This window comes from Serinus canaria, chromosome 3 (genome assembly GCF_022539315.1).
Source record: "Serinus canaria isolate serCan28SL12 chromosome 3, serCan2020, whole genome shotgun sequence".
Taxonomy (NCBI): domain Eukaryota; kingdom Metazoa; phylum Chordata; class Aves; order Passeriformes; family Fringillidae; genus Serinus; species Serinus canaria.
The window spans coordinates 6,024,670-6,050,266 of NC_066316.1; the positions used below are offsets into that span (position 1 = coordinate 6,024,670).

A 25,597-nucleotide genomic window follows, 5' to 3' on the forward strand; every position below is an offset into this window, starting at 1 on the left:
AAACAATGCACACCAGATGTCAAATGTTGCAACTGTGAGTAGGAAAGCAACTCTGGGCAAGGCACTGTCATGTTCATACTCATTACCGCACAGATTTCATATTTAGCATTTATTTATTAATTAGACACTACCAGGAAGAAACAATAATATTTTGAGCTTCAGAGTGTAAGTCAGAGGCAGGTGTGCACACTGCAAACATTTAACATCCTTTGTTCCCAGTTATTCTTTCACTGCAAACACAAGACAACAATTTTAAAGCTAACTAGCAAATCCTAGAACATCTGTGCCTGAACTTGCTTTAGTTCCACTCAGTTCAATCTGAGCTTTTAACTTCAGTTTGGACTTTTTTTTCAACTAAATCTGAAACAAATATTAAGAAAAGAAGTAAAACCCCACTCTTCCATGTACAGCTATCTGGAAAGAATTGTACCTAAGTTATTCCAAAGTGAGGCAAATACTTCACTTACACCTCTACCAGCACTTCCTTCATCAGCTGCTTGTTATCTTCCTTGTCTTTCTGGAGCATTCTTGTCTTTTTTTTTTTTCCTGCACATTTTACATCTTGAAGATTAACTCATCCATTCTAGTGCTTGAAACAGAGTGTTATACCAGTTTTGCTGTGTAAAATATCTGATGTTGATTTTCTTCTTTATCTATGTGTATTCTTATATATATACATATATATATGTATATTCTTGTGTTACCTTGGTCACATCCCCCTTTGCATGAATGTCTACAGAAACCATTACAGTCTCTGCTTGCAGCTTCTCCCATGTTCATTCCTGTTCTCCAAACATCTCTCCTAGCTGCTCCACTACAGTACCCTCCTTTTTCTCCCTTCCATGCTCTTTTCCTAAGAATGGATGGCTCATCCACTTGGTTAATCCCTGCTCCTTGATCATGATGTGACAGAATTTTCCAGTTTTCATTGTTAAATTCAAATGTAATGTAATATTTCTCTCATTAAAAATCAATTATAATGCCCCAGGAAACTGAAAATATGGATGGTAATACTGGAATTATTTATCACAGAGGGTATTCTAGGAACTTGTTTGAAGTTTGTTTTATATCTTCCTTGATGGTGCAATTGCTTTATCCAAAGGAAGACATGTCCACAGAAAAATATGGTACCAGCATAACTGAATCAAGATGAATAAAGTTATTCAAATACAAATACTGTCAGCAGAGGGAATGGACATGTGTTTGTGGCACCTTATCCTGACATGGAACATATGTTAGTATAGGGTTGTTAACTGCTGCAATTAAAAAAGAAATTAGCAATGCCTAATCAATTGACACATTTATGCAACCATTACTTCTTCTGTTCTCTTAGAGAAAGAAATTTCTTATATATTTCATTATCATTAATTTAAATTCTCCTTAGCTTCTGCAGTCATCCAACTGTATTACAGCCTGTTCCTCATGGCTTACCTTAGCTTTGCCATCCTGTGCAGACATGTATCCAACACACATGCTCTCTGTTGTATGGCTCCACAGAAATTCCACTATAAAGTTAATTGCAAGAAGTTACAAAAAGACCTTGGTTTAAAATACAAGGTGCAATTTAACAAGACAGTGTCTTGAGGAACAAATACAGCAAAGATAAAAAACAAAGGACCCAAAACTTCTTACCAGAGCAAATAAATCTCAAAAGAAACAGCTATCAAACAAACAGGATTTCCCTGAGTATTCACAGTCACAACTGCAGAACTATTACCCACAATGAGAATGTTACTTTGATGATATGGAGCATCCAGGATGACAAATACATCAACTCCAAATACAATTAAAAACTGGACCAGTGGCCTGTTCCACCCATCAGTAAAAGCTGACAGAACTTGTATTTGCCTGCCTTGAACCCAGACAAAAGCATAAAGCCAGATGGCCAACTATCAACAGGTAAAGGGGGATTTGTGGCTCAGCTGCCCAAGCAGGATACAAGCAAACATGCAGAAGTAGTCAAGTTTGCAATATGGGAATTGAAGATATAGATCAGGCAAGAAAGACATCTGGTAAAAGCAAAATTATCCTGCAGAAAAAGGAGGAGAGGTGTATGATGGAAACAGAGTAACATGCACAATAAGAAAAGATTTCTGGCAAAATTAAGGAAGTGCTGGATTCAAAAGTATGCTGAATTACAGCAGCAGATACAAACACTCTCTTTCTTTGTGGAGAGTGTAAGGAGCACTAAAGGTAAGAGAGGAAAGAAAGATGAACAACATCAGCTCTCTGGTGCTGCACTCCCAGCTAATTTAGGATATCAGTGTTAGAAAGCAACTGCCATGCTTGCAGTGATAATGATTAACAAAACTAATCACTGCTCACAAGTTTTGATAATGCCTGTTAATCCAGTAAGGTGCTGTCCTGAAGCCTGAGTGTTCTGATTTATCAGCTGTTCAACAGCCTGTTCCAGTAATCTCTAATTGCCTGATACATATGCAGGTATCTTTATGCACACAAACACACTCCTACTCAGCTGCAACACTAAATTCAGATAAAGAGCACATTAGTCAAATGTTCAGCTCTCTCTCAGTGGAGCTTTAGAAATTGCCACACTGTTTTCCTCCTGCTCTCTGTCATGGTCATTTTTCTTTGTAATCATAAAGTCTGTAATTTGGAAGGGGGAAAAGAAAAAAAAGAGCTGATCAGAATTTAAGGCATTTCACAGAATTCTGTAAAAGGTTTAAAAAAATGCACTGTAAAACCTTTACACATTCCTATTCCTCAGGTTCCTTTAGGATGAAGGTCACAGCCTGCTGAGCACACTTATCCTTTGAACCACATCTCCTTGCATAGCAATTAAACCAGAGCAGGAGATCAAATGTTAAGATGATCCTTGAAGATTCTGACAGATTTGCAGATATCATCATAAAAGAAAAATGAACTTCATTGAGGTGTGTGCTCTGCTCCCCCAGAACAGATCTGTAACTGATACCACCAAAAGTGAATCAAAAGATTTCACAGAGTGAAATAATCAACGTTGTGTTGGAGGGTCCCAACCTCTCCATGGCATCCCAAAGGCTCCACTGCCAGTGAAAGCATGTTTTCAAAGACAAATCTTAAATTTCTCTTTAAATTTAATTAAATTTAAATTTAATTTATTTTTAATTTAATTCAAATTTAATCCCCATCTTTCAATTTTGAGAAGCTGAGAAACAGTTCAGAACAAACAGCATCAAAATATTATTTCTTTGCATTTGTAAACTACCAGAAGTAGCCTGTACTAGCACAAACCTTAGTTATTGTTAGCCATTACAGGTAGTGAGCTATACTGTAAAGTTTCAACCATTTAATAAGTCACCAAAGTATATTTTCAACCATTTCATAAGTCACTTCCTTGCCATTTGTTTCAATATTAAAAAGAAATAAATAAAGATGATCCCTGTAACAAAGGCATGAGAGTTCTTTATTCTATACATGGAGTTTTTCAGTATTAACCAACTTATTTTCAGTCCAAATAACACAAATACTACCAATGTTTAATTGTGTATTATCTCTGCATTCATTATAACGTAGGAAATTTCCATGGTACAGAAAAAGCACTGTGTTACAATTTATCTCTGTTATTTCAGTGGAAAGAAAACAAAAAATCAATGGACAAATAGTCTTTGCTTATGATGTACAATATATGGAGATTTTATAGATTAATTTTTGAGGAAAAAAAAGCCAAATCTTCATTAATAGAATATGTTCTCTTACATGAATGACAAGCATTAAATTAATAGAAAAAATTCTCTCACTTCAAAATCTTGGGAATTGAAGATTATGCTAATCTAGTTTGCTCTTACTCAATCAGACTTGTATTTTCATTTTCTTAACTCTTTTTTAAGGATAGAATTTATGTTGCAGGATGCTATTGCACTAGATAATGTCACAATTGGGTAAATAATAACAAAGCAGAGTATTATAGAAAGGAAAAACTCTAACTGTGGTAACATTAGACAGGTCAATGAGACCCAATAAATATGCACATAGCTGCACATCTGGAGCACCACAGGAAAGGAGATGGCACAAGTGTCACCCTGAAGTAATTCATGTGCCCCCAATCCCAAATCCTTCCCTTAGAGAGGCCCTACTGTCTCAGGGTTGCATTTCCACCCTGTTCTGCTCACAGCCTACACCCCTCAGCTCCCATCTGTTTCTCCCACACAAACCACAGGACAATTTTCCATAATACACTTTCCTGCCATAAAGCAGCAAGAGAGGGATTGTGTTTCCAGGACAGAAACAGGGATGAAGGGATGTAAAGCCCTTTTGGAACAGACAGCTACTGACAGAGGCAAAGTTCAGGTGATTTCAGTATGAGCAGCAGAAAGTCCTGTTTGGTTTAAATGCAAATATTACTGTGACTTATCTAAACTGATTTTCCTGGCCATTACCGAGAATAAACAACCATAAACAACTTTCTTTAAAATTTTTCAGTGCATTCTCCAAATTCACACATTTTCTTCTGCAAAAAGGAGTAATAAAGCATTTTTCACAAATAAGCTCCTGAGAAGCAGTAAACAGCCACATGCATTACTCCCACCTATAAATGCAATTTTTTCCAAGAGGAGCACATCCCACCTTGCCACAAGCAATTGTTCTATCTGTGTTAGGTTCAGAAGGATCCCACACAATCCTCTGAGTGACAATTCTGCTTAGAAATCATGAGTCAGAAAGAATGCTCTTTTCTGGAGTTTTGTTAATATTAGCCTTGTTTGTTCCCTATTTCATTTTCTAGATTTTCATTATTTCAATGTCAATTCCTTTTTGTTTTCTCTGTGGCTTTCAACCACGCACAGAGATTTCATTTCACCCTTCATTTGGAGTTTTACCCTTTTTTCATTTGGAGTTTTTCACCCTTTATTTTATTCAGCACCCAGCTGAATTAAAAAATGAGTAAGAATTCCTTACCTAGCAAAGTTGGCTTTTCCTGGGAGGATTCAGGCTCTGCTGAACACCTGCAGGAGCGCAGAACGATCACACCTCCGAGGACACCATCTTCATTGGCCAGGAAAGGTGAACCTGGACAAAACCATTGGGCAGAATTACTTGCAGTAGGGACAGTTTCTTGGGCATTTTTTTTTTAATTTGAATTTCTGCCTTTTCTCTTTAATCTTGTCACTAAGGGTTGAAAAGACAGACAGATCAAACAGTGCTTTTACAAAAGCATCCGTTCTCTTTTTCCTACTGTTTCAAAGGAATAATTTTCTGGAATGTTAATCTACTAATTCACCAGCAATCAAAAAAAAAAAAAAAAAAAGAAGAGCTACATGGAATAAAGCAAAAACATTAAAAATTGCATTTGTGAGTGCAAACCTCAAATGTTATTTGGATGGATAAAGAAAAATATAATGATGAAAAATGCAGTGTCAAGTTGTGACTCAATATTTAGCTCTTTCTGTTTTATAAATTATATAAAGGCATACCTTAAAACATCAAGCAAATTTAGGTCATTTTTACAGTTTATTCATTTTTGCTGATTTAAAGCCCTTTGTACAGAGGCATCATCAAACTGCTGTATTGCCTGCCTTGCTGTTTGATGAATTTTAACAGAAAAGCCTGAGCACATCCTTTTCACAATGGCTCCTCTGTTGTTAATTTAAGACATAGAATATAGAAGTCTTCTATCAGAAGTTGGAAAAGCTTTAAAGGTAGCTGAACCAAGCCTAAGTATTTTTTATCTGGTCTGCAATATGAAATAAGGTTTCTATTGCTTTAAATGAGGAAACAATGATAACATTTACATGCAATTTAAAATGTCTTGAGCCACAAAATTAATCTAATTCTTGCACTTAGGTCCACAGACATCCTAGTTACACATCTGCATTATACTGTCATTTAAAACTGAACATACAATTGCAACAGCCATTTAATGTAATTCTTTTCAATTCTTTCTTTTAAATAAATTAGTGTACAGGCACTGTAATTTGCCAGCCACTAGAACTTGGGAGCAGATCTAGTCATTAGCCTCCTTTAACTTGCCCACAACTATTTGTATGATTAAAATTACTCCTTTAATGCACATAGCAACAAAACAGCCCAATAAAAACCAACTTTGAGCATTACCATAAGGAAAACTAAAAGCTTTATCATGTTTTCTCCAAACATTAAAGCAGCCACCTTGAAAACTGATACAAGGTGGCCATTGCAAACAGAAGCCCACATTGCAGGAAAATAATAAATGCAGTATGCTTAATAAACAGTAATATCTTATTTGAGATCTAATGCAAACAGATTATTATCTTAAAAGTACCACTTGCTTGTAAAAGAATATTACTAGGTACACCTAGTAATGCACCTCCTGTATTACTCACTGACTGTGACCAAGTCCCTGTGAAACAAGAATCCAGCCCATGATAAGGTAGTAGATAAACCAGGAAAATATGTTTGGTTAAAATAGAAACACAAGGCTTGGAAAGTTGTGAAGAGTTTTACCACCCAAGTCAAAATCAGGCACTTCAAAGACAATGCCTCTACCTGAACTTGGTCTGCAGACCTAATCTTACACTAAACTGCACAAATGATTTAGGCTCTAAGCCATGGTGAAAAGTCCCAAGTTCTCTAAGCTGTGGTGAAAAGTCATGGCAAAGAGACAGAAAAAGTTCTGGTTTCTTTTTAATAAGCACTTTCTCTTTCCCTTTCAAGACCTGTGAAAGATTCTTCCAAGGGTCTAGTGGAAAATATTAATTATCTCTTTAATTAGAATGGCTAAAAATGTTCTACTGCACCAGAACACAGCCAGCAAACAGCATTCACAGCAGACTGCCTATTCAAGGGCACAGTAAACACTGGGAGTGTGTGAGTGCACATAATACCAGACAGCAACTACTGATTATAGTTTATACAGTTGGTTCCACTGAAGTCTTGTTCTAGAAATGCTCCCATTAGTTTAATCACTCACTTTAGGGATTTTGTTTCTCCCACACTCTGAAAAAAGTAGATGAAAGGGAAGTCTGTAAATAAGCTAATTATATATTTCATAATTTTCCCAGTATTTTTGTCAACTATGCCATCATGACTGACCAAACTGTCAGCAATCTGAGTAACTTGGATATGGTCTTTTGAAATTTCACAAGGCTTAGCAGTATATTTCTTTCCATGTAGAGATTCTGCAGCAGAACAGTAATACTGCAGTTCCACCAAAAAGCCTCAGTTTTTACAGGGATTTCTTTGCAAGAATAAAATATTCATCTTCAGCAAAACACAGAATAAAAAAATCACTTAAACAAGTGTTTTTTTGAAAAAGGGTTTAAATAAGTAATTTAAAAATTGAGCTTCAAGCACATTAGACAAAGTCTTCAGCTTGCAACTTAATCCAAAAAGATGCTCAACCTCTACATGAACAACTGAGAGCCCCAATTCTGTCAGCATAAATAGCATTTGTTTATTGACATTAAACATGGTGTCCATTATTCTGCCCTAAGTACATACACAATTGTTTTCTGAACAAATTACTTCCTTCAATGATTATGCACCATGGAAGCTTTATTACCAGCCCACAAAACTCAAAGGCTTTGAAGACCACTCAAAAGTTGGAAAACTGACTCTATTAATTCAGCCTTTGCTGAGGTACACTGCCACCCTACTGCAACTGGAAAACTCCAGAAGAGGATTAACTTAACAGCACAGCACCTGATAGAAAGTGTGATAAAACTCTTAACTTCAGCACCCATAAAACACAAGAGATGTGCAAGACACTAACTTCTTTAAGAATGACACAGCTTGGGCCCTTGGACTAAGAAGAAATGCTGTTTATGCCACATGAAACCAGGTCACACTGCAGTAACTTTGTAACAGTACTACTGGTGTGAGATGAATAAAATTACCTGATGTGACTTTTAGCAGGTAATTTGAATGAAACATTGAACCAAATGTCTTTAAAAAATGTGTTATGCAAACAAAGCAAGGATGATGGGAGACATTATTTCTCCTACACACAAAAACATAGCCTTGCTTGCCCTTTTGATCTTCTACACCATTACATCATCACCTGCAGAATGAGCTTTATTCTGGAATGGTGGGAGAAGTCTGAAAAAGAACATCCCCCTTGTTTCCATCTCCAAACACAAGCAGCAAATGAGGACACAGTCACTTGCACTACCCTGCAAAGGTTCAGGATCTTCCCACCCATGGCCACCCTGCCTCCCTGTTTCTGTTGAATGTTGCCATTCCCAGAAACATCAGAAGCAAACTGTGGGACTCCACCCTCACCCATCCCAGATGCCTTCAGCAGCAAGTTCATCTAAATCATCTCAGTGCAAAATCAGCAACAATACAATCTATGTCTCCAGTTCACTGCCTAAGTTGTGGAGAATCAACCTCTAAGAAGTGTAAAAATGAGTTGCCTACAATAATAATTTGACAGTATTCTATGTCACAGGAAATTCAGGCTGTTTCTCTGCTCTTAAAAATCAGACCCAAAGCCAAATTAAATACATGCTGAGAAGCATATTGTTTAAAAAGTCTCTTATTTTCCAATTAAAGCAATTTTTCAAAAATATTAAAAGAGGGATTCAGATATAATAGCTTTTTTAAACAAGGATCTTTCTAGATATGTGGACCTACTGATGATGATTACAATTATGCTAAAGAGTGTATTTTAACAAACTAGACAGTGCAAATGAGTAGGTCTATGGTAAGTAAAATTCCAGACAACTGAATGCTATGCATCCATCACTGGATCTGTAAAAATAATGGTACAAAAGTTTTTTTTTTTTTTTTACAGTTTTATAATTTATTACTGAAGATAATCCATGTACCATACACATGAATTAATTTGACTGCTCTCAAAACACTGTGAATTCAAAGGTTAGGAACATATTTCATTAATTTAGTTCTAAAACTCATTTTGTTACAGCCAACTCATTGAGAAAAAGAATAACAGAGCAGATTTTTGTAAAAAATAACAATGTAGGTAATGACTTTTTTCTATACACATTTAATTAGTATTTCAAGAGGAGGAGGAAAAGTGGAACTAAAATACTGCCACGTATATTAAAGGCAGAATGGTTTCTCACTAGAAGGGAAAAGTGATCTGGCTCCCACCTCCTACACCATTTTTGATCTCTCTGTACTTTTCAGAAAAATAGGTTTTCCTGTACAAATTCAAATTTAGTTAAAATATGCCTACTACCCAAAAATATTGTTTTCCACTGCAATAAAACAGAATTGCTGGATAAATCTTTGATCTAATAGCTTGCTAATGACAAAATTACAAAAACCTGGGGCTTTAAATACCATTTTAAGTCTCATGAAGTCCAGTGTTCCTTTCCCAGATACACTGGCAGAACCACTGAGGAACGTGGGATGAAAAATCCAAAGTAAAACTCCAACTGCAGCATTAACTAATCATGTTAGCACTGACTGGCCACAGCAGAGAAAAGGGGTAGGACAAAACCAAACAAACCCCATATTTCATTAGTTTTGGTCAAATCCTTACCTTACCTAGTCACAAAACTACATTTTACAAAACACATTTCTCTCCTTCAAAGCTCAGCTGCTCTGTTATTGCTATGTGACATACAGAAAGCATCACTACCTTTTTATTTATGAATTTTGTATGTTATTAATCTGTAGCAATGGTCTCTCCAACACAAGCAACCAGGTCATCACAGCTACACCACACTCCCTGATCCCATGAAGTTCTGCAAGAGCAGCCAGAGCTGAACATCATGAGCCAGGTTCAGCTGCTGATCAGGGACAGAACTGAGAGTTTTGCAAATGTTAAAGCAAACAATGGCCTCAACATTCAGCCTTGCTCTGGAGGAGCTACAGTTACAAGTGAAGAACACTTTTTCTGTGGTGTCTCTTGTAAATTAAAGCTCTCCTGTGATGAAGATTGTTTCCACATCATGGGAATGAAGTTGTTCACCTCTGATCCTGTGCCTTTATTCCCCATTTGTAGTTACTGCACAGAGCCATTCTAGCAGAGATTCAACACCAAGCTGTAAATGAAGTGTTTTATTTACACTTACCCAGCTGCTCATCAGATGTTCTACATTCACACTCTTCCATAGCACAGAAGCTTCATTGTTTACATCAGCTTTCAAAGGCTTAGAACTTGGGTCTAAATACTGACTGTGGTGTGGTGTAACCAATTATGTGCTTCAGCATCCCCCAGTTTTAACAGAGGGCAGTTAAAAAGTTCCAAACCCTCTTGTGCATTGTGTGAGTCAAACTCTGACTTTTTCAGGTCAACACTTACAGATCACCTCTGCCACTGGACTGTCAGCTTGTGTGCAGAGCGTGGTGGGAGTGAAGCTGTTTGCCAGTCTGCTTCTGCTGGGTATCCCACTGAACCCCAAATAGAATAAGCACTAAATGAAGCCTGCTTTTAATTTCATGCACCATTATTTGGTGAATGTTTAAGCACAAGCTGTCTCAAGTCAGAGGTCTTTATATTTCACGACACATTGAGTTACAACATCTGTATTGAATTTTTAAAGAAGCTGCAAGAGAAAACACCTGCACTTTAAAACTTTACAGGTAAGATTTTAAGAAATGAAATAACTGAGGATACCACAGACCAGTAAAATCCCAATGCTTTTGGCATGGAGGACCTACACATATCCTTGTGGAACATCACCACGTTGTACTTATGAAACTTCAGGATCACTTCATTCCCTTCTGACATCCTTTTCTGTGTCATGGAGAAGCATAATAATGCTTCCATAGTTTGTTTCCTCTGCTAGAAGCCACAAAGGATACTACAAAGCTTAGAGTGATGCAGCACCAAAAGAAACTCTAATGTACTATAAAGTAACTATAACACTGTGCAATGCCAGTCACAGTCTTGTTATTGTTAAAGTATGAGGCTTTTTCCTCCCCAGCAAGCATAACTAAGTATCAGGAAATTCATTTTCTATGATTCCTAGCTGTCCAACCTCCAGCTCAGAAGAAAGGATTTTGACACTAAATTTCTAGAAGAGAAAGTTTTAGCATTATTCTTCTGCTATTACCTTTCTGCAGACTTGACTCAACTGAATTGCAGCTTAAAAATGCAAGAATAGAGAAACAGATCTGTGCTAAGGAAAGAACAAATATCAGATTCCAGCTATGCCTTTCAGCTCATTATTTTCTAATACTTCATAAGAAGTTTCAAAGTACCATTGGTAATGCTGCCACTGTTAAAAGCCCAGATTTCCTGCCAATGAGATGACACAAATATTTACTCTAAGTCTACATTAGAGTCTACAAACACAAACTTGGCTGCATTTGAAAGGAATGATGAGTAACAAAATCCTCCCTTCTTCTGTCTGGAAGGTACTGGTGTTTACAGAACACCATTCTTTAACTGTGAACCAAGCCTTCTGCACTCTTTAACTAAAGATATGGCACCCACTCCATTTACAAAAAGTCTATAGCTCATTTCTCTCACCTCTGATTCAACCAGCAGTTGTGCATTCTCCACAGTAAGCTGGCTCTGAGAAAGGATGAGAGAAGCACATCTGACATGAGTTTGCTCATCACCTGCTCTTTAAACAGCACTCACTGTCTAAGCCAGGCATTCCCTGGCTGGAAGGATTCCCAGGACTCTGCAGAGACTCAGAGTCCTGTAAACAGGAAGCACCAATCTGATGGCAACTGCCAAAATCAGCTGCTCATCCCTCTGATACAAGTAACACATTTTGACTTCTGATAAAACACTCTAGCTCAGCTTTGTTAAAGCTGGGTTTTTTCCCGATGCCCTGGTCCATTCTAATTCTGGTGACAGCTTGACAAGACCACAAATCAGGGCTCTAAGGAAGGCAAGGGAAGCCTTCCATGCCATCAGCAAGGAGTCTACTACCCCATTTTATCCTGATGTTTCACAGTAAGGAATTCTGCACCACACCACACATCCTGTGCTATCAACTTGCACATCACTTAGGAAAAGCCACAGCAAAAAACCCCATTTAGTATAAACCTACTGGTTTTAAGTGTAATGCATGTTTTTAACTGTTGTACTGTATATAACTGAGCAGATACTACACAGTCCTGCTGTCAGGCAGCAGAAGCTTGCAGTGGTTAAGTTTCTGAAAATACAAGCCAGACCTGCCCTGAGTTAAAACTTTAAAAAGGAATTGCAAAGCATTTATAAAAGTGTTGTATAAACTTTTTTTCAAATTTTCTTTTCATGAAGAGCATTGATTTAATCCTGTCTCTCACTCTTTTCACTTTCTGCTGTTTAGCTGGGTTTAGTGCTTTCCCAAGGCAATAACACACCACACTGATACCCTGGTACCTCTGTCTGTGCAGCTCCTCTTTCTCTGGAATTGATAGTTCAGGGGTAACCAATTCTTCAGCAGCATTTAATAAACTCTTACCTCCAACAGAAACATTTGCACATTTCCACTAAAGAACACAATGCATCTATCACAAGAGCCAGTTAACATTTAACATGCAAAGTGGTGACAAAATACATTTGCATTAAACAGCAAAATGAGAATTGTGTTTTTGCTAACCATTACCAAACCTAACAAATAAAACCCAGAAAACTCAAAGCAACTCAAAGAAGGCACCTTTAACTAAAACAATTTAAATTTTGGGCTTTTATCAGCCAGTCTCTATGAATTACTTCATCAGTAGCTTTCCATCTTGTGTGTGTACATGCATTAATATGAAATTGCAGAAGGCTACACACAACTTGGGCTTGCTTTTAGCATTGTTAGAACAAACAGCAGAATAAATTTTAAGAGCATTGACTAAAGATCTGACTTTGCTAAAGTTAGGCCACTTCCATCCAACATCTGCAAAGCAGGTTAGAAATTAGAAAAGCTATCACATGCATCCTTCCTAAATGCTTCTTTTGGGTACAAAACCTCCTAATTTTGTGCCACTATGCTCTAGAATGAGTGATTAAATATAAAAAGCTAGATTTTTGCTGCTTGGATTGGAATCTTTTTGGGCAACACACAGAGGGTTCTGCACTCTTACAACACCTAGAAATGACTGCAGTACAGCAGCAGATTATCAAGTGCAGTCTCCAATGCAAAGGTGACTTCCCTTTAAACAGGCAAATGTCAGAAGCAGAATCTAACAGGGATTCAACACTAGAAAAAGAAATCAAGAAGTTGCAATGCATTGCTTGCCAAGACCAAGTGCATCAGTCCCTGGCATCCCAAAAGGTGTGGATATACCCCCCTTCAGTTGTAATTAAAGTATCACAAAACAACCTTTGCCAACACAGTGTACAAGTATTATGTTGTCCATTAGAAATTTTCAAGATGAAAATTGTCTGTGGATTTTAAAGCATGAAAAATTTTAAGGCGTTATGAAAACACTGCAAGTCAACATAAAGGCCAGAAGCTTCACTGGAATTTTCAAAAGTGCAAGATTTTATGGTTATTTTAAAAATCCACTTTCATATTTTACTTATGATTTGAGGAAAGAAAAAAATATCTATATATACAAGGCACTGAGGATTTATTACACAATTATCTTAAATAAAATAAAAAACTGATTTTTTTAACAAAGTATATTTCACTCTTCCAAGAAATTAATTTTATTATGTAAATAGCAAACCAGAATCTGTCTGTCCAAAGCATTTAATTAGAACATGAAATGGTTTTGAGGTCTACTATTTTTAAAAGGGTTAACATCATGAATAATTTTTACTAATGCTCCTAACCCATCAATTCTAAAATATGCAATTGTACACCACAGCCCGTGATTCAGACAGGAAATTCTTTCTTCAAACCTCTCTGGGTATTCTATGACTCACATAACAATTGAGGTATTTCCAAGGGTTTTCCTTTAAATACCCTAATATATTCTTCTGTAGTTTAACATTTTTCAGATGTAACACAAGACGAAATCTGAAGCCAACTGCAACACAAGGCTTCAACAGAAATCACAATAATGAATATCTCTCATAGAGTTACTTGAATTTTCAACTAACTTGCCTTTAGGCAATTTGGGCAAATTTCACTTACCAATGAACTTGTTTTGCATAGTCTCTAGGAGAGCTTGGTGGGCATCCTCTGTTTGCAAAGCACATGAACATTCTCTGGCCAGTATGGTCCGGACAAGGTGCTCTCCACAACCTAAAGAAATATTAAGGATAGTCAAAATACAACTATCACTTTGAAGAAACCCTGTCATTAATTTATATCATCCCATTAATTAGGCTGTGATGATGCAAAATGATGATAGTTTCTTCACAGTGATGCAAAGGACAAGTTTCTGCCACACATTTTTATTTCTTAAAAAGGTTGACACAAAGTCACTCAAAAATTCAAGTAAGTCAGTGGTTCTTTCACAACTTTCCTGAAATTTTGACTCCACAAAGTAATAAACCAACCAAAAATGAAACAAAAATTACAGAAAGAAGAAACAGCAACACTGCCTCTGACTTAGCATCTCTATCCAGCTAGAATCCTCTTACTAATCATTCTCCTGGGAATGATCCTTGCATGCAACTCTTCAAACCAAGAACAACTTCAGTGACACAGTAACTCCTTTTGCATGACAATCTTCTACTCAGTCCATCTGATTCAGCCTTTTTGCAACAAAGGAATACATGAATTCAGCCATGCTTTTTTGCCAAAGTGGCTGGTCACTGCACTCCTAATACAAATTCCTGTCATTTTTCAAGGTTTGTCTTCAAGAAATTAAAAAGCTTCTGCCAACAATTCCTTATTGCCTCAAGTGCTTTCTGTACCTATCCCCTGAAACTTATTTTTGGTGAAGACAAGCAGGTTATTACTGCTACTCTTGCTCTGTAGGAACACTTTCACACCTATTTTTTCTCCTACACCCTTTTCCCCTCCTGTGCTATGCTTTGTTTACTGGACCAGCTGGGGTTGTTGGGCAGAAAATTCACTGCTGATACCTTCTCCAAATAAACCAAGGTCACTACACTACTTATTCCTCCTGTTTATTGACATTTTTCCTTAATGGCAGGAAGGCAGACAAAGCAGCTACAAGAGGCTTAACCAAGAGCCAGGTGAACTGTGTTATCCAGTTAGGAAAGAAAAAACCACAACTAACATAAGAGTTAGGAAGTAACAATGATCTCAAGTTATCTAAATGTAAGAGACTACATTTTGATCAGATTTGTAACTTATCAGGACCTAAAACTGCATTAGACACCAGAATATACAGAGAGAAGTCAGATGCAGTCCGTTCACAATGATATATAAATATTTCTAGCATATTTCTCATTAAATACAACAGATGATGCAAGTACTGGAATCATAAAAAGAAAATGTGCTATAATACAGTTGGACTTATTAGCTGAGGTACAGACCTACATAAATACACCTACACAGCCTCCAGAAACAAATTTCTGGCTGGAAACAATCTAGTTGCTTCCAAGTGGCAGGGAGCAGGAGCTGGTAAGACATCAGACCTAGGCTGGCACCAGACAAAGGCAGCTCAGTCTCCATGGGTAACTCACACTCTACTGGAAGCACTAACAAGCCCAGAACAGAGAGACTGGCTGAAGCCAGCCTAGATGTGGCATAAAGCAAAATTTAATAATGAAACCCAACCCAAAGTGGCTCCAGTGCAGCCTGCTGAGTCTCTCATCACTGTGCATATGCTGAGTTTAGAGCACTGACTGCTGTGGGTACAACAGGGCACAAATAGGTCTGGTACTGTGTGTTGCAGGGACTCACAAACTAGTTTTTAGTTCTTTTCATCATTTTAAACCCTAACATGGCAACCTGCTCAAACAATCTCCCTCTCTGGCTACTTGACACACATTTATACCCTTCCCCTTAAATGCACAGTGAGTTTCCACTGTTCTTCAAAGATTGCTAATACAGAAGGGAAAAAAAATTATCCCCCACATTTTCAAGATTAAAAAAAAAATTCAACCCCCCCACCCCAAAAAAAACCAAAAACCCACACATAACAAAAAAAACACAACAAGAAACCCCAAACAATACCCTCTGGAGTATTATGGATGCATTAGAGGTCAGAGAATCAGCCCAGAGACCAGATTGCTGAAAAATTGTGTACACATGTCCCAAAATCCTGCTATGTTCAATGTTCACAAAAATACCTTGGTCTTCAGCTATGTGTCCTGCTAATGGGAAGTGTCTCCTGATTAATACAATTCAGCTAAACTGAGTTGTTTGAAGTGGGACACTTTGGCATTGAATCTACATCCAACTGGCACAACAGAAACACAAAAAATTCTTTGTATAGCAAACAGACTGAGTAAAATCCAGTTACAAATTTAGAGGAAAATGAAAGAGCCAAAATACTACAACAATTACACAGCCAAGGGAAGTTGTTCTTGAGAGCACAAGGGAAAAAGTGTTTTCATTGAGACTGTCAAGCTCTCAAGTTAATGAGAGAAGTGTCCTGGTTAGGAGATAATCTTCAAGAGGCTCATGCAACACAGCAACCCCAGCATTTGCTTACAGGAGGGTCTGTCTATTCATCTGCCTCATTACCCACACTCTGAAACTTCTGAACACAGTAGGACTGTGAGTTATCTACTATTTATTCCAAAGTATGGATGAAGAACATAAAAAAAAGCCCACAAGAAACATTTTACCCATAGATCACAACACGGACATCACTTTTTTAAAACTAGGAAACTTTATTCACTACGAAGTTTTGCTGTAAAGAATAAAATTAAACAGGCATATGTTCTGGCAAAAACTGAGAAAGCTGGGTTTTTTCTTGAAAAAACCTGTTAGTACCTTTAAAATAAAACATGTAACACCTTTAAATATAACTATATGAATAAGAAGCAGGGGACTTAGAAGAGGAATCAAACAAATGAGACACAGAAATCGGAGTGAGTCTATGTATCTTCAGTGCATCAAGTAATAAAACCAGATGTTACTACTTCACAATTTTCAAGTATTTCCTAAATTGGAATTAAAAAACAACAATGGCTATTTTTTAGCATGATGTATAATGTTATTTCCCCCCTAGGAGAATGACTTTATTGAAGAGTTCCCATAGCATCAAGTCTGCTCCAAAAAAAATTCAGAGAGAGAAAACTTAATACGGGTTAAGAACAGCTGCAGCCCACATCCCCATTCAGGATCAACCACAAGGAAAGCAGCTTTGAAATTCTACTAACACATCACACATCTCTACATCCCCACAGACAAAGTCATTTCTTTTTGTCATATTTATGTCAACCTATAAGGCAACAAACTTACAGCCTGCTGCTGGCAGGGTATGTAAAAATCTTTCAGCACATCACTTGCTGGCAGTCTGCAGGGACAGATAACTAAGAAAAACAATTCCCCCATTTGTAAAAGAAAAATTTGTTACTGTAGTTTCTGATCTAGGAACATCTATTTTTGAAGAAGAAAAAAAAATCTAAGCAGTGTGTCACATACTTTGACCAGATACAGGCTAAGAAAAAGAAATACACTTTCTATTATCTCAAGTCAGAACCAAATTTCTTGCAGGTTTAGCAGATCTGTATGTCTGTATAGCCTCAAACTGGGGACACACTGTAGATAATACCAGGACTAGGCACAAAATTAATGAATACATTACTAGAGCAATCCAAACTGATTTGCAACCTACAATATAAAGTTGTGGCTTCAAATTTATAGTTCCAGTCACTTTAGTCTAACCACCAGCATTAGCCAACTTCCAAAGAAGTTGTATTAACATGACTCAAGACAGCAACTCCAGGGAAAGCTACTTAAACACATTTCCAAATCATGAACACAAGTGGATGAAAATGTAAATCTGATTAATGTGCATAACTATCTCACATTATACTACATTTCACTGCAAGTGTTAATACACTTGGCATTTCTTTCCCTGAATAGTACTACCAAGTTCAACCAAACCAAGAGGGACTCCCACTAAGAATTTGCCAATTCTACATTAAAGTCTCAAACACATTTGTTTTAGTAACTTTCCAATAAACAGAGTTAAAATCATTTTATTATCCTTTCCCAGTTATGATGATGACTTTTTCAGTATCCTGAAGCTCATTATATTTCAGAGATGAATATTTTGCAATGACAGACAAATGCTTCCCTAAGATTTCACACATGAGTGACTCAAATGCAGATGACTAGCTGGAAAAATTGACTGGGTTAAATTAGAGCTTCACATTGAAATAACTTTCATATAGTAAACAAATTAATTTCCTAACACAGTAATATTCTGCAAACACCAAACTGCCTACTTGTAACTCCTCTGCTGACAAAAAAAAACCTACTGTTGGAACTGCTGTTGTCCATGTTTGCAGGGCTAAGTACAATTAACTGCCTTCCTCTAGGATTGCTTCTGGCAAAGGCAAAAACCCTTCTACAGAAAACAAAGAGTTTACACAGACTACTTTGATAAATCATGCCTGACAAATCTGGCGACCTCCTACAATGAGGTTACAGCACTGGAGGGTACCATGAGGGTGGTGAGATACTTGAACTGCTTGCCCAGGGAAGTTCTGAATGTGCCACCCCTGGAAGTGTTCATGGCCAAGCTGGAAGGAGCTCTGAGCAACCAGTTCTAGTGGGAGGTGTTCCTGCCCATGGCAGAAACTTTAAGGTCTGATCTTTAAGATCACTTTAAGATCCTACAAAAAATAAACAGACAGATGTTTTGATGCAAGTTTCTAGCCTCCTAGATTAAGGGGACAGAATATTCAGATTCCTAAAGGCTCCAGGCATTGATGGCAACAGATTCCCATGACAAGGGAAGGAAAGAAGAATGAGGCTTAATAGCCACAATACCTTTATTTTGTAATCAAACCACAAACCCAAATGAAATTCTAAAAGATCCCAGAAAAACTGTCTTCAACCAGAAGCTTCTATTCCTGCCTGAAAATTACTTGAAGATCATCTTCAAAATCACTTGAAGATCATGCAGAAACACCCACACTGATTTTCAGAGACAGATATCTTGGATCATGCCACAATACAGTTTCAATGCAGTGTTTCTTTCAAAGTGCCAGGCAGACCAGCAGTGAAACAGAACTTCCCTTTTCTGTGGGTATTGAAATGTGTAATTTCTGATAATAACACACTTTTACCTCCAATTCAAATACTTCTCATTGATTAGTACAAGAATTGCACAAGAACAGTCTAGGAATCTACAACCTTTTTTTTATTGTCTTTTTTTCTTAAGCTATCTTACCATAATTTAGCTGCTCTGGATGAGTTCCTACTTCAGCAGTAATTTGATAGTTAGCCTATGCACAACTCCCATGTTACTAAGGGGAAGGAGGGGCTGTGATGCTTTTGTAAGATTGTTAACATCTTCAACTTTTAGGTATTATATTAGATACTATCTTACATTGCATACATTTCTGAAAAAAGGTAAGACATCTGAGCTCTAATTTTTAAATGTTAATCTTTCCATAACAAACATTAACTAACATTCAATTCACAGACTTGGATTTTTCATTTGAGCTTCAGGCATAAAACTAAGGATTCAATCACTGGGTTTTTTCCTCAGCACGGTGACTCCTCAAGAAGATTTCTAATGCTTGAAAGAAGCACAACAAGAGGAGAAAGAACCCAGCACAATATAAGCTGAACATCCCCTCCAATGCGTGCTCTGCATCTTATAACGCCGCTCCGATGGAACCAAGATGGCAAAGGAAAGGAGGGCCCTGTGCAAATGTCAGAGAGAAATTGTTTCTCTGCTTCTTTTGATGGGAGATGCTTTCAAGTCAGGAAATTAGAAACAGGTGTGCCAGAGGGCACACACACACACACACACACACACACACACACACACACACACACACACACACACACACATCCATGCAGCACACTGAAAAACACACGTTTCCAATTTTCAGACATGAAAGAGGCTCCTGTTGAATGGGAGGAGAAATGAAAATCGAGTTTGCTTTCTGTGAGCCACAAGCAGAGAGCTTGTGGAGCTCTGACAGGCTGCAGGAGCCTGTCTAGCTCTGAAACACACAGTACCTCAACAAAAAGCATTGGAACTTGTTTTAAAGGAGTACAGAATGGAAACTTGTATTATTCATGTACAGTCAAGAATGGAAAAATTCATCTAATTTACTCCACTGCCAAAGTATGACTCTTTGCTTTACAGAAGCTAAAGACAGAAGTTACAGGTTATCTGTATTTTATCATTTAGTCTATGCAGCAGAGTCTGAACCTGGCCCTGGTGTTTCTGTCCTGTTAAGCTTTGATGTTCTTCTCAGTTCAATAGTAGTCCCTAAAGTATCAGCTAACAGGTTAAAGAACTCCTACTTCTGCTCTGTTTCCTTCTAGTTATGCCTGATGGAAACACTGTGAAACCTGTATTTCAGTAAGCTCTGCTCATCATTTCCAGCATCTCTAGAAAGAGCTGACTAAAACCTTGCATGGCAATGATTTTAAAAAAACAAAATACAGTACAATATAAATATTTAGTTGACAAGACACTGATACAGGTGGATACATATTGAAAAAAAGTTAAATGCATAATTCTCAAAAGACAAAATGCTGCAGTCTAGCAGAATGCACTACACAGAATGTAATACATTAATACTACAGTATTATATAAAAGTAACATAATTTTAAGGTTTTTTTTTCTCCTATCAGCTGCTGTATCTTGTCTTCATGCTAGCAAGGGAAATTTTTACTGCCAGAAAAAACACCTGCAAACAAAGTCCTGTCCAATTCCTAAAGCATGGATCCTACAGGGCTCAATGGAGCACATTCCTGCTGCAGACCGAATAGATGATTTAACTACTAAGAAAATGCAATGGAAATTTTCCAAAAGGTTGAAACTTTAGTAAATTTGGGCAGGTTTCAAAGATAACAAATGAAATTCAACATGCAGACACACTCATGTCTAAAGCACCCTCTCTAAGGAAAGGTAGGAAAACACATCTCTAAGTTTTTAATATGGAAAAAATAAACTAAAATCACTGCAAAAAAAAAAAAAACTCATTCAGCTTTTCTACAATTTTACAGATAAGAAAAAGAAATTGTTAGAGAGAGAAGGATTCATTCATTTGGCACTGTAAGTTCTAAACAGTGGTAAATGGCAGATAATTTATTTTAAAAGCTTTTTAACTTACTATGAACAAAAACAATTTCAGATGTATCTCCAAGAGAGGTTAGAATGAAGGAAAAACATAGGTCCCTTAAAGAGACTGTACTTTTTACCTTCTTCATTTCATTTAATACATTTTGAAAGATAAATTTCAGTTAAGCTGTAAAGAAAGAAGCAAACACTTTTGCCTAGGCCTTCCTCAGAAGCTTTGCTGCTACTGATCTCTGTAAAAACCCAACACCTCTCTAAACTACATCACTTCTGCCATACAAAACCTATGGGGAAGAAACCATGACAGTAGCCAATGTGTTTGCTAACTAAAGGTATAAAACCACTGACTCTCAAATCCCAGAAAAGTCTTTAAGACATAGAAAGGGAGTTCAGTCTGCCACCATCTCCAATTCACTCTCTATCCTTGCACCTATTTCAAGGCACTGGCACAAGGCACAGCAGCAGGGACAGGACCAAGTGTCCAGAGCAGGAGCTGGTGCTGCACAGCTGCTGGCCCTGGTTCCAAAAAGGCTGCTCAGCAAGCACTGAGCCTTCTGCAGGAAGCTACAACTTCCACAAGCCTGTGCCCTTCAAGCCTCATAGGTATTACAACATCAAGTCAAATTCAAATTTCAATAAACCCTCTGATTCTTGTATCCATCCAGTTCTGCTTCCCAGCAAGCCTTCCAGAGGCAATTCAAACCAGCATTCTGATCATTCTAAGGACAGACCTCTCAGCTGGGGACACTGCAGTACAGTGTTTAATTCTTTAGCTTCTCCATGCTACCATCCCCACATATAATTTCTGCCTTGGGTTTCCTCTCTCTTCTCCCAGACTCATGGTGGTGCTGAGTCAGCTCACACAGCACAGGCTACAGCACTGAATCCTCCCAACTGCATCTGGACACACAGGCTGGATGAACTCTTGACAGAAACATTCACTTCATGGGTAAATACTGATCTGTCTGGAGATAGAGCTCCTCTTCCTCCACCCTACCCTCTGGTTCACAGTAACAATGTCAGAACTTTTCTCTATTTGCTTCATCTGTGATGCATTAAATTACCTCTTATTCCCCAAATCTTAAAGGACCAGACTGATTTTGAGAGATAATACATTTGTCTACAAAGAGATTAACTGTATCATAATATCTATCTCACAAAGTGTAGCTCAAGCAATCTGTACAGGATACAAAATGTGCATGTGAAATTCCTCTGGGCATTGGGACTCAGAAGGACAAGCCAGAAAGACAATGCTGCACTTGTGTGTTATATAAGGGCTAACAACACATGAAAGGAAGCTTTATCATCACATCATAAATGTAATTCACTGGCAGATAATTACATTTATACATTTATTTTGCTCAGAGAAACTGTGGATAGGCCCACTGCTGGAAGTGTTCAAGGCAAGGCTGGATGGAGCTCTGAGCAACCTGGTCTAGAGGAGAAGGCATCCCTGCCCAGGGCAGAGGGATTCCATCCATTAAGGTCCTTCCAACCCAAACTATTCCATGATTCTACAAAACAGCACTGGCCAGGTGTTCATTCACAGGATCCTAACACAGCCACTACTGCCCTCAACAGAAAGGAATCACAAAGCCAATGTTATGCATTACAAGTCCATTTATTTGCAATAAAGCTTCCCTGAAAAGTATTTACTCTGCAGATTTGCACATCACTGTGGTTTGTTTGCAAAAGGAGTTTTCCAGTAGGAATCTACAGAGCAGTGGCTTCCATAAGAAGACCAAAATGCTGGCTGAGGGCATAGGTCAACAAACAATTTCCCAATCACAGCCCACCTCTGCACAGGTGTCACTCCTATTCTATCCCATCCCACATTATCCATTCCACATTGCTGGCAAAAGCACCCATAAGACACCCAAGGGACTGCATAGAATGACAATTAGAGCAGGAAAAGGTGGGACAAGGAAAAGTGAATATATTAATTCCCTTATTGATGCTGACTTCAAAAGCAAGAGAAATCTCCTTGAGCAGGGGGCTGGACGAGACCTCCAGAGGTTCCTTTCAAACTAAATAATTCTCTGATTCTTCAAAACACAAAGTTGCTATTTATCCTTCATGGAATGATGCATTATGTGTACAAATGTACATCCAACACAGCTCTTAAAGCATTGTGATCTAATCTCTAAAATGCCTTTATGAGAACAGAGACCACTGCTTTTGTCATGAGACCTTAACAGTTTTCTAGGATCTTGGTGAATTCACCAACACCAGAAACTGGCAAGGAAGTTCACACAGAATAAATACAGTTTGTACAGGTATTCCTAAAACACTGCTGTTTTCTCTATCTGATTTTCATTCCACTCAAGAAAAGACTCTGGGCAGGAGAGAAGAGCAAGACATCACTAGGAGACTTCTCCCAGACAGAATCCTCAACTACACCCCGTAAATAAATCTGGTATTTCCAGAAATCTGACATCCCTTGTACCTTCTCAACAAAACACAACTCTGGCTCAGCCATAAAACCAAATGATGTTTGTTAGCATATTTAATTTTTCTGAATGACTTCAACATATGTCAAGCTTCTACTCTTTTGGGGTCATAAATTAGGTTGTATTTTAAATCTCCCTAGGATAACCTATGCCTTTCTTGTATCAAATAGTCACTTCAAATAAATTTTAGTAAAAGCTGAAGATTTTGCAGCTTTGTGGCACAGAATTTCTGCATTTTGTAAATAATGCAAGACCTTCTATCTCAAGAAATGCAATGTTGAAGGTTTGCTGGCTTCAATGGCTGGTACCTAGAAACAACACACACCCATCCTTTGCATGCTTTCTATTTCCTGCTGTTGTTAAGATGAAAGAAATGCAAGACATTTTCCCTCTCTACACTTTTACTCAAAAATTCCACTTGGCTTAAATTTTCAAAGTGTCCTGAATTAGCTGTTACTGTAATTTTATATTTATCTTTATATTTATTGTTAAGGTTCTGCATATCCAAAGAGAATTAGGATTTCTCAATTTATCTCACAGGAAAGATACAGCCTGCCTCTTACACCAGCAGTATTACTTTTGGCACAGTTAGTGAATGAATATTCACAATGATCACAGAGACTCCAACTGAATAGGAAATTCAGTGTCACACTTGATATTATTCTGAACAAGAAGAATATGCACAAAGTCTTTGATTCTTATTATGCTCAGGAAAAAATTGGAATTTTTTTCTTAAAGTACAGCCAAAAAAATGGACTATTGCTTCTCCTGTGGCTGGGTTTGGTTCACAAATGTTTTCCCTCCAAATAATACCCATTTTCCTGTGTTTACATTTGTATACCAGCACAATACAGCCACTAAAAAGTTCCAAGCAGCCTTACAAGTGTTTTGGCCTCTTTTTGTGGGGAGGTGGTGGGGGTGCTTAAAGGGGAGCCCATTTTTTTTTTTTTGTGTCTGTGTGCACACATGCATGGAAAAGCTTTTAAACACCACAGATTTGGCTTCTACTACATTAATGCAAAACCCAGTTTGGCTGTAAATTACATTTATACTAAATAAAGGCCATTGGTCATGCTCATCTCATGGAACAAGCTGTCACTCCATCTCCACCATCATTCCCGCATAGAATGGCCCTTGCACTGATATTGCCCAGGTATCTTGGGTGTGCCCCCAACACAAATGCAACATTTTTTCAATTTCTTGAATTTTAATACTGCTTTAGAGATACTTAAATTCCTGTAATGTTTATCCTTCAGCTGCCAATAAAGTCCCATAACTATTTTTTCCCAACCAAAATATTAATTTTAATATAATTCAGAGTTTATACATCAAAATGTCTCAAAAAGTTGATGGGAAAAAAATCAGAAAAGCTTTATTTGTTTACACAGAAACTGAATTTAGACAGAGAGTTACAGAATAAACCTTGGATTTAGGGCCCCTTAAACTCACAGTCATTCCTAAGTTTCACCATCTCCCCCACTGGGGTTTTAGAAAGTCTCCATCTTTTGCTTTCAGTTGTCCTGGGCCCTGTTAAACCATAACCATAAAATATTTTACAATATGCTGTTTTTTGTAAACCTTGAAGTAACTTTTGAAAAGCCAAAAAAAAAAAAAAAAAAAAACCACCAAAACCACCAAAGACACTGTGTTCAAACAAAATGGTCAAGTGACTGTTAGAGGTATGAAATTACCATGCAAAAAGTTGAAGTCCTGAATAGCCCAAAATATTTAAGAAACAACTTGCTAAAAGGCATTAAATACCAAATCCTTCCTGAAGAGGCAAAAGCAGGAAGCCTCCTAGCAGCTACAGGGCCAACAGAAGATCCAAGATTTCCTCAAATAATACACAACCATTGAAAGAAAGCTACAGGAACTTGGAATTACTTTTAAGTACTTGTGGGCTGACATGTTCCCTCAGCCTGCTTTTTTTTTGATGAGGCAGGTCCTGAAAGACACTGAAGTTTCAATTAGAGGATTTTAGAACAAAATTAATAAAAGTTGTAGAATAAAGCCTGCTGTATTATTAAGTGTGGCATTTAAACTAAAGGTTCCTATTCTAAGGAAGTTTCTACAAAGGTCATCACAGAATAAAACCATTCCCAGCAAAATGGAAATATCTGGTCTTCTAAGAACAAAAAGAAATGAGAAATCTTGAGAAGTCACCCTGACCTATTAGAACAAATATATCTCTAGTTTATAAAGTCTCAATATCACAAATTGCCAGAAGCCTGGATAAAGCA

At 37.5% G+C, this 25,597-nt stretch overlaps 1 protein-coding gene across 3 annotated transcripts in view; it reads right to left on the minus strand.

The window, feature by feature from the left end:
* Nucleotides 1–25,597, minus strand: part of TASP1 (taspase 1) — a 77,726-nt gene that overhangs the window by 10,122 nt on the left and 42,007 nt on the right. For all 3 annotated transcript variants that reach the window (XM_050972339.1, XM_050972338.1, XM_050972340.1), the window contains exons 11-13: nucleotides 13,899–14,009; nucleotides 4,897–5,007; nucleotides 1,432–1,505 (exon numbers count right to left, since the gene is read on the minus strand). In XM_050972339.1, the coding sequence (XP_050828296.1) occupies nucleotides 1,432–1,505; nucleotides 4,897–5,007; nucleotides 13,899–14,009 (296 nt within the window). The remainder of the gene's footprint in view (nucleotides 1–1,431; nucleotides 1,506–4,896; nucleotides 5,008–13,898; nucleotides 14,010–25,597) is intronic.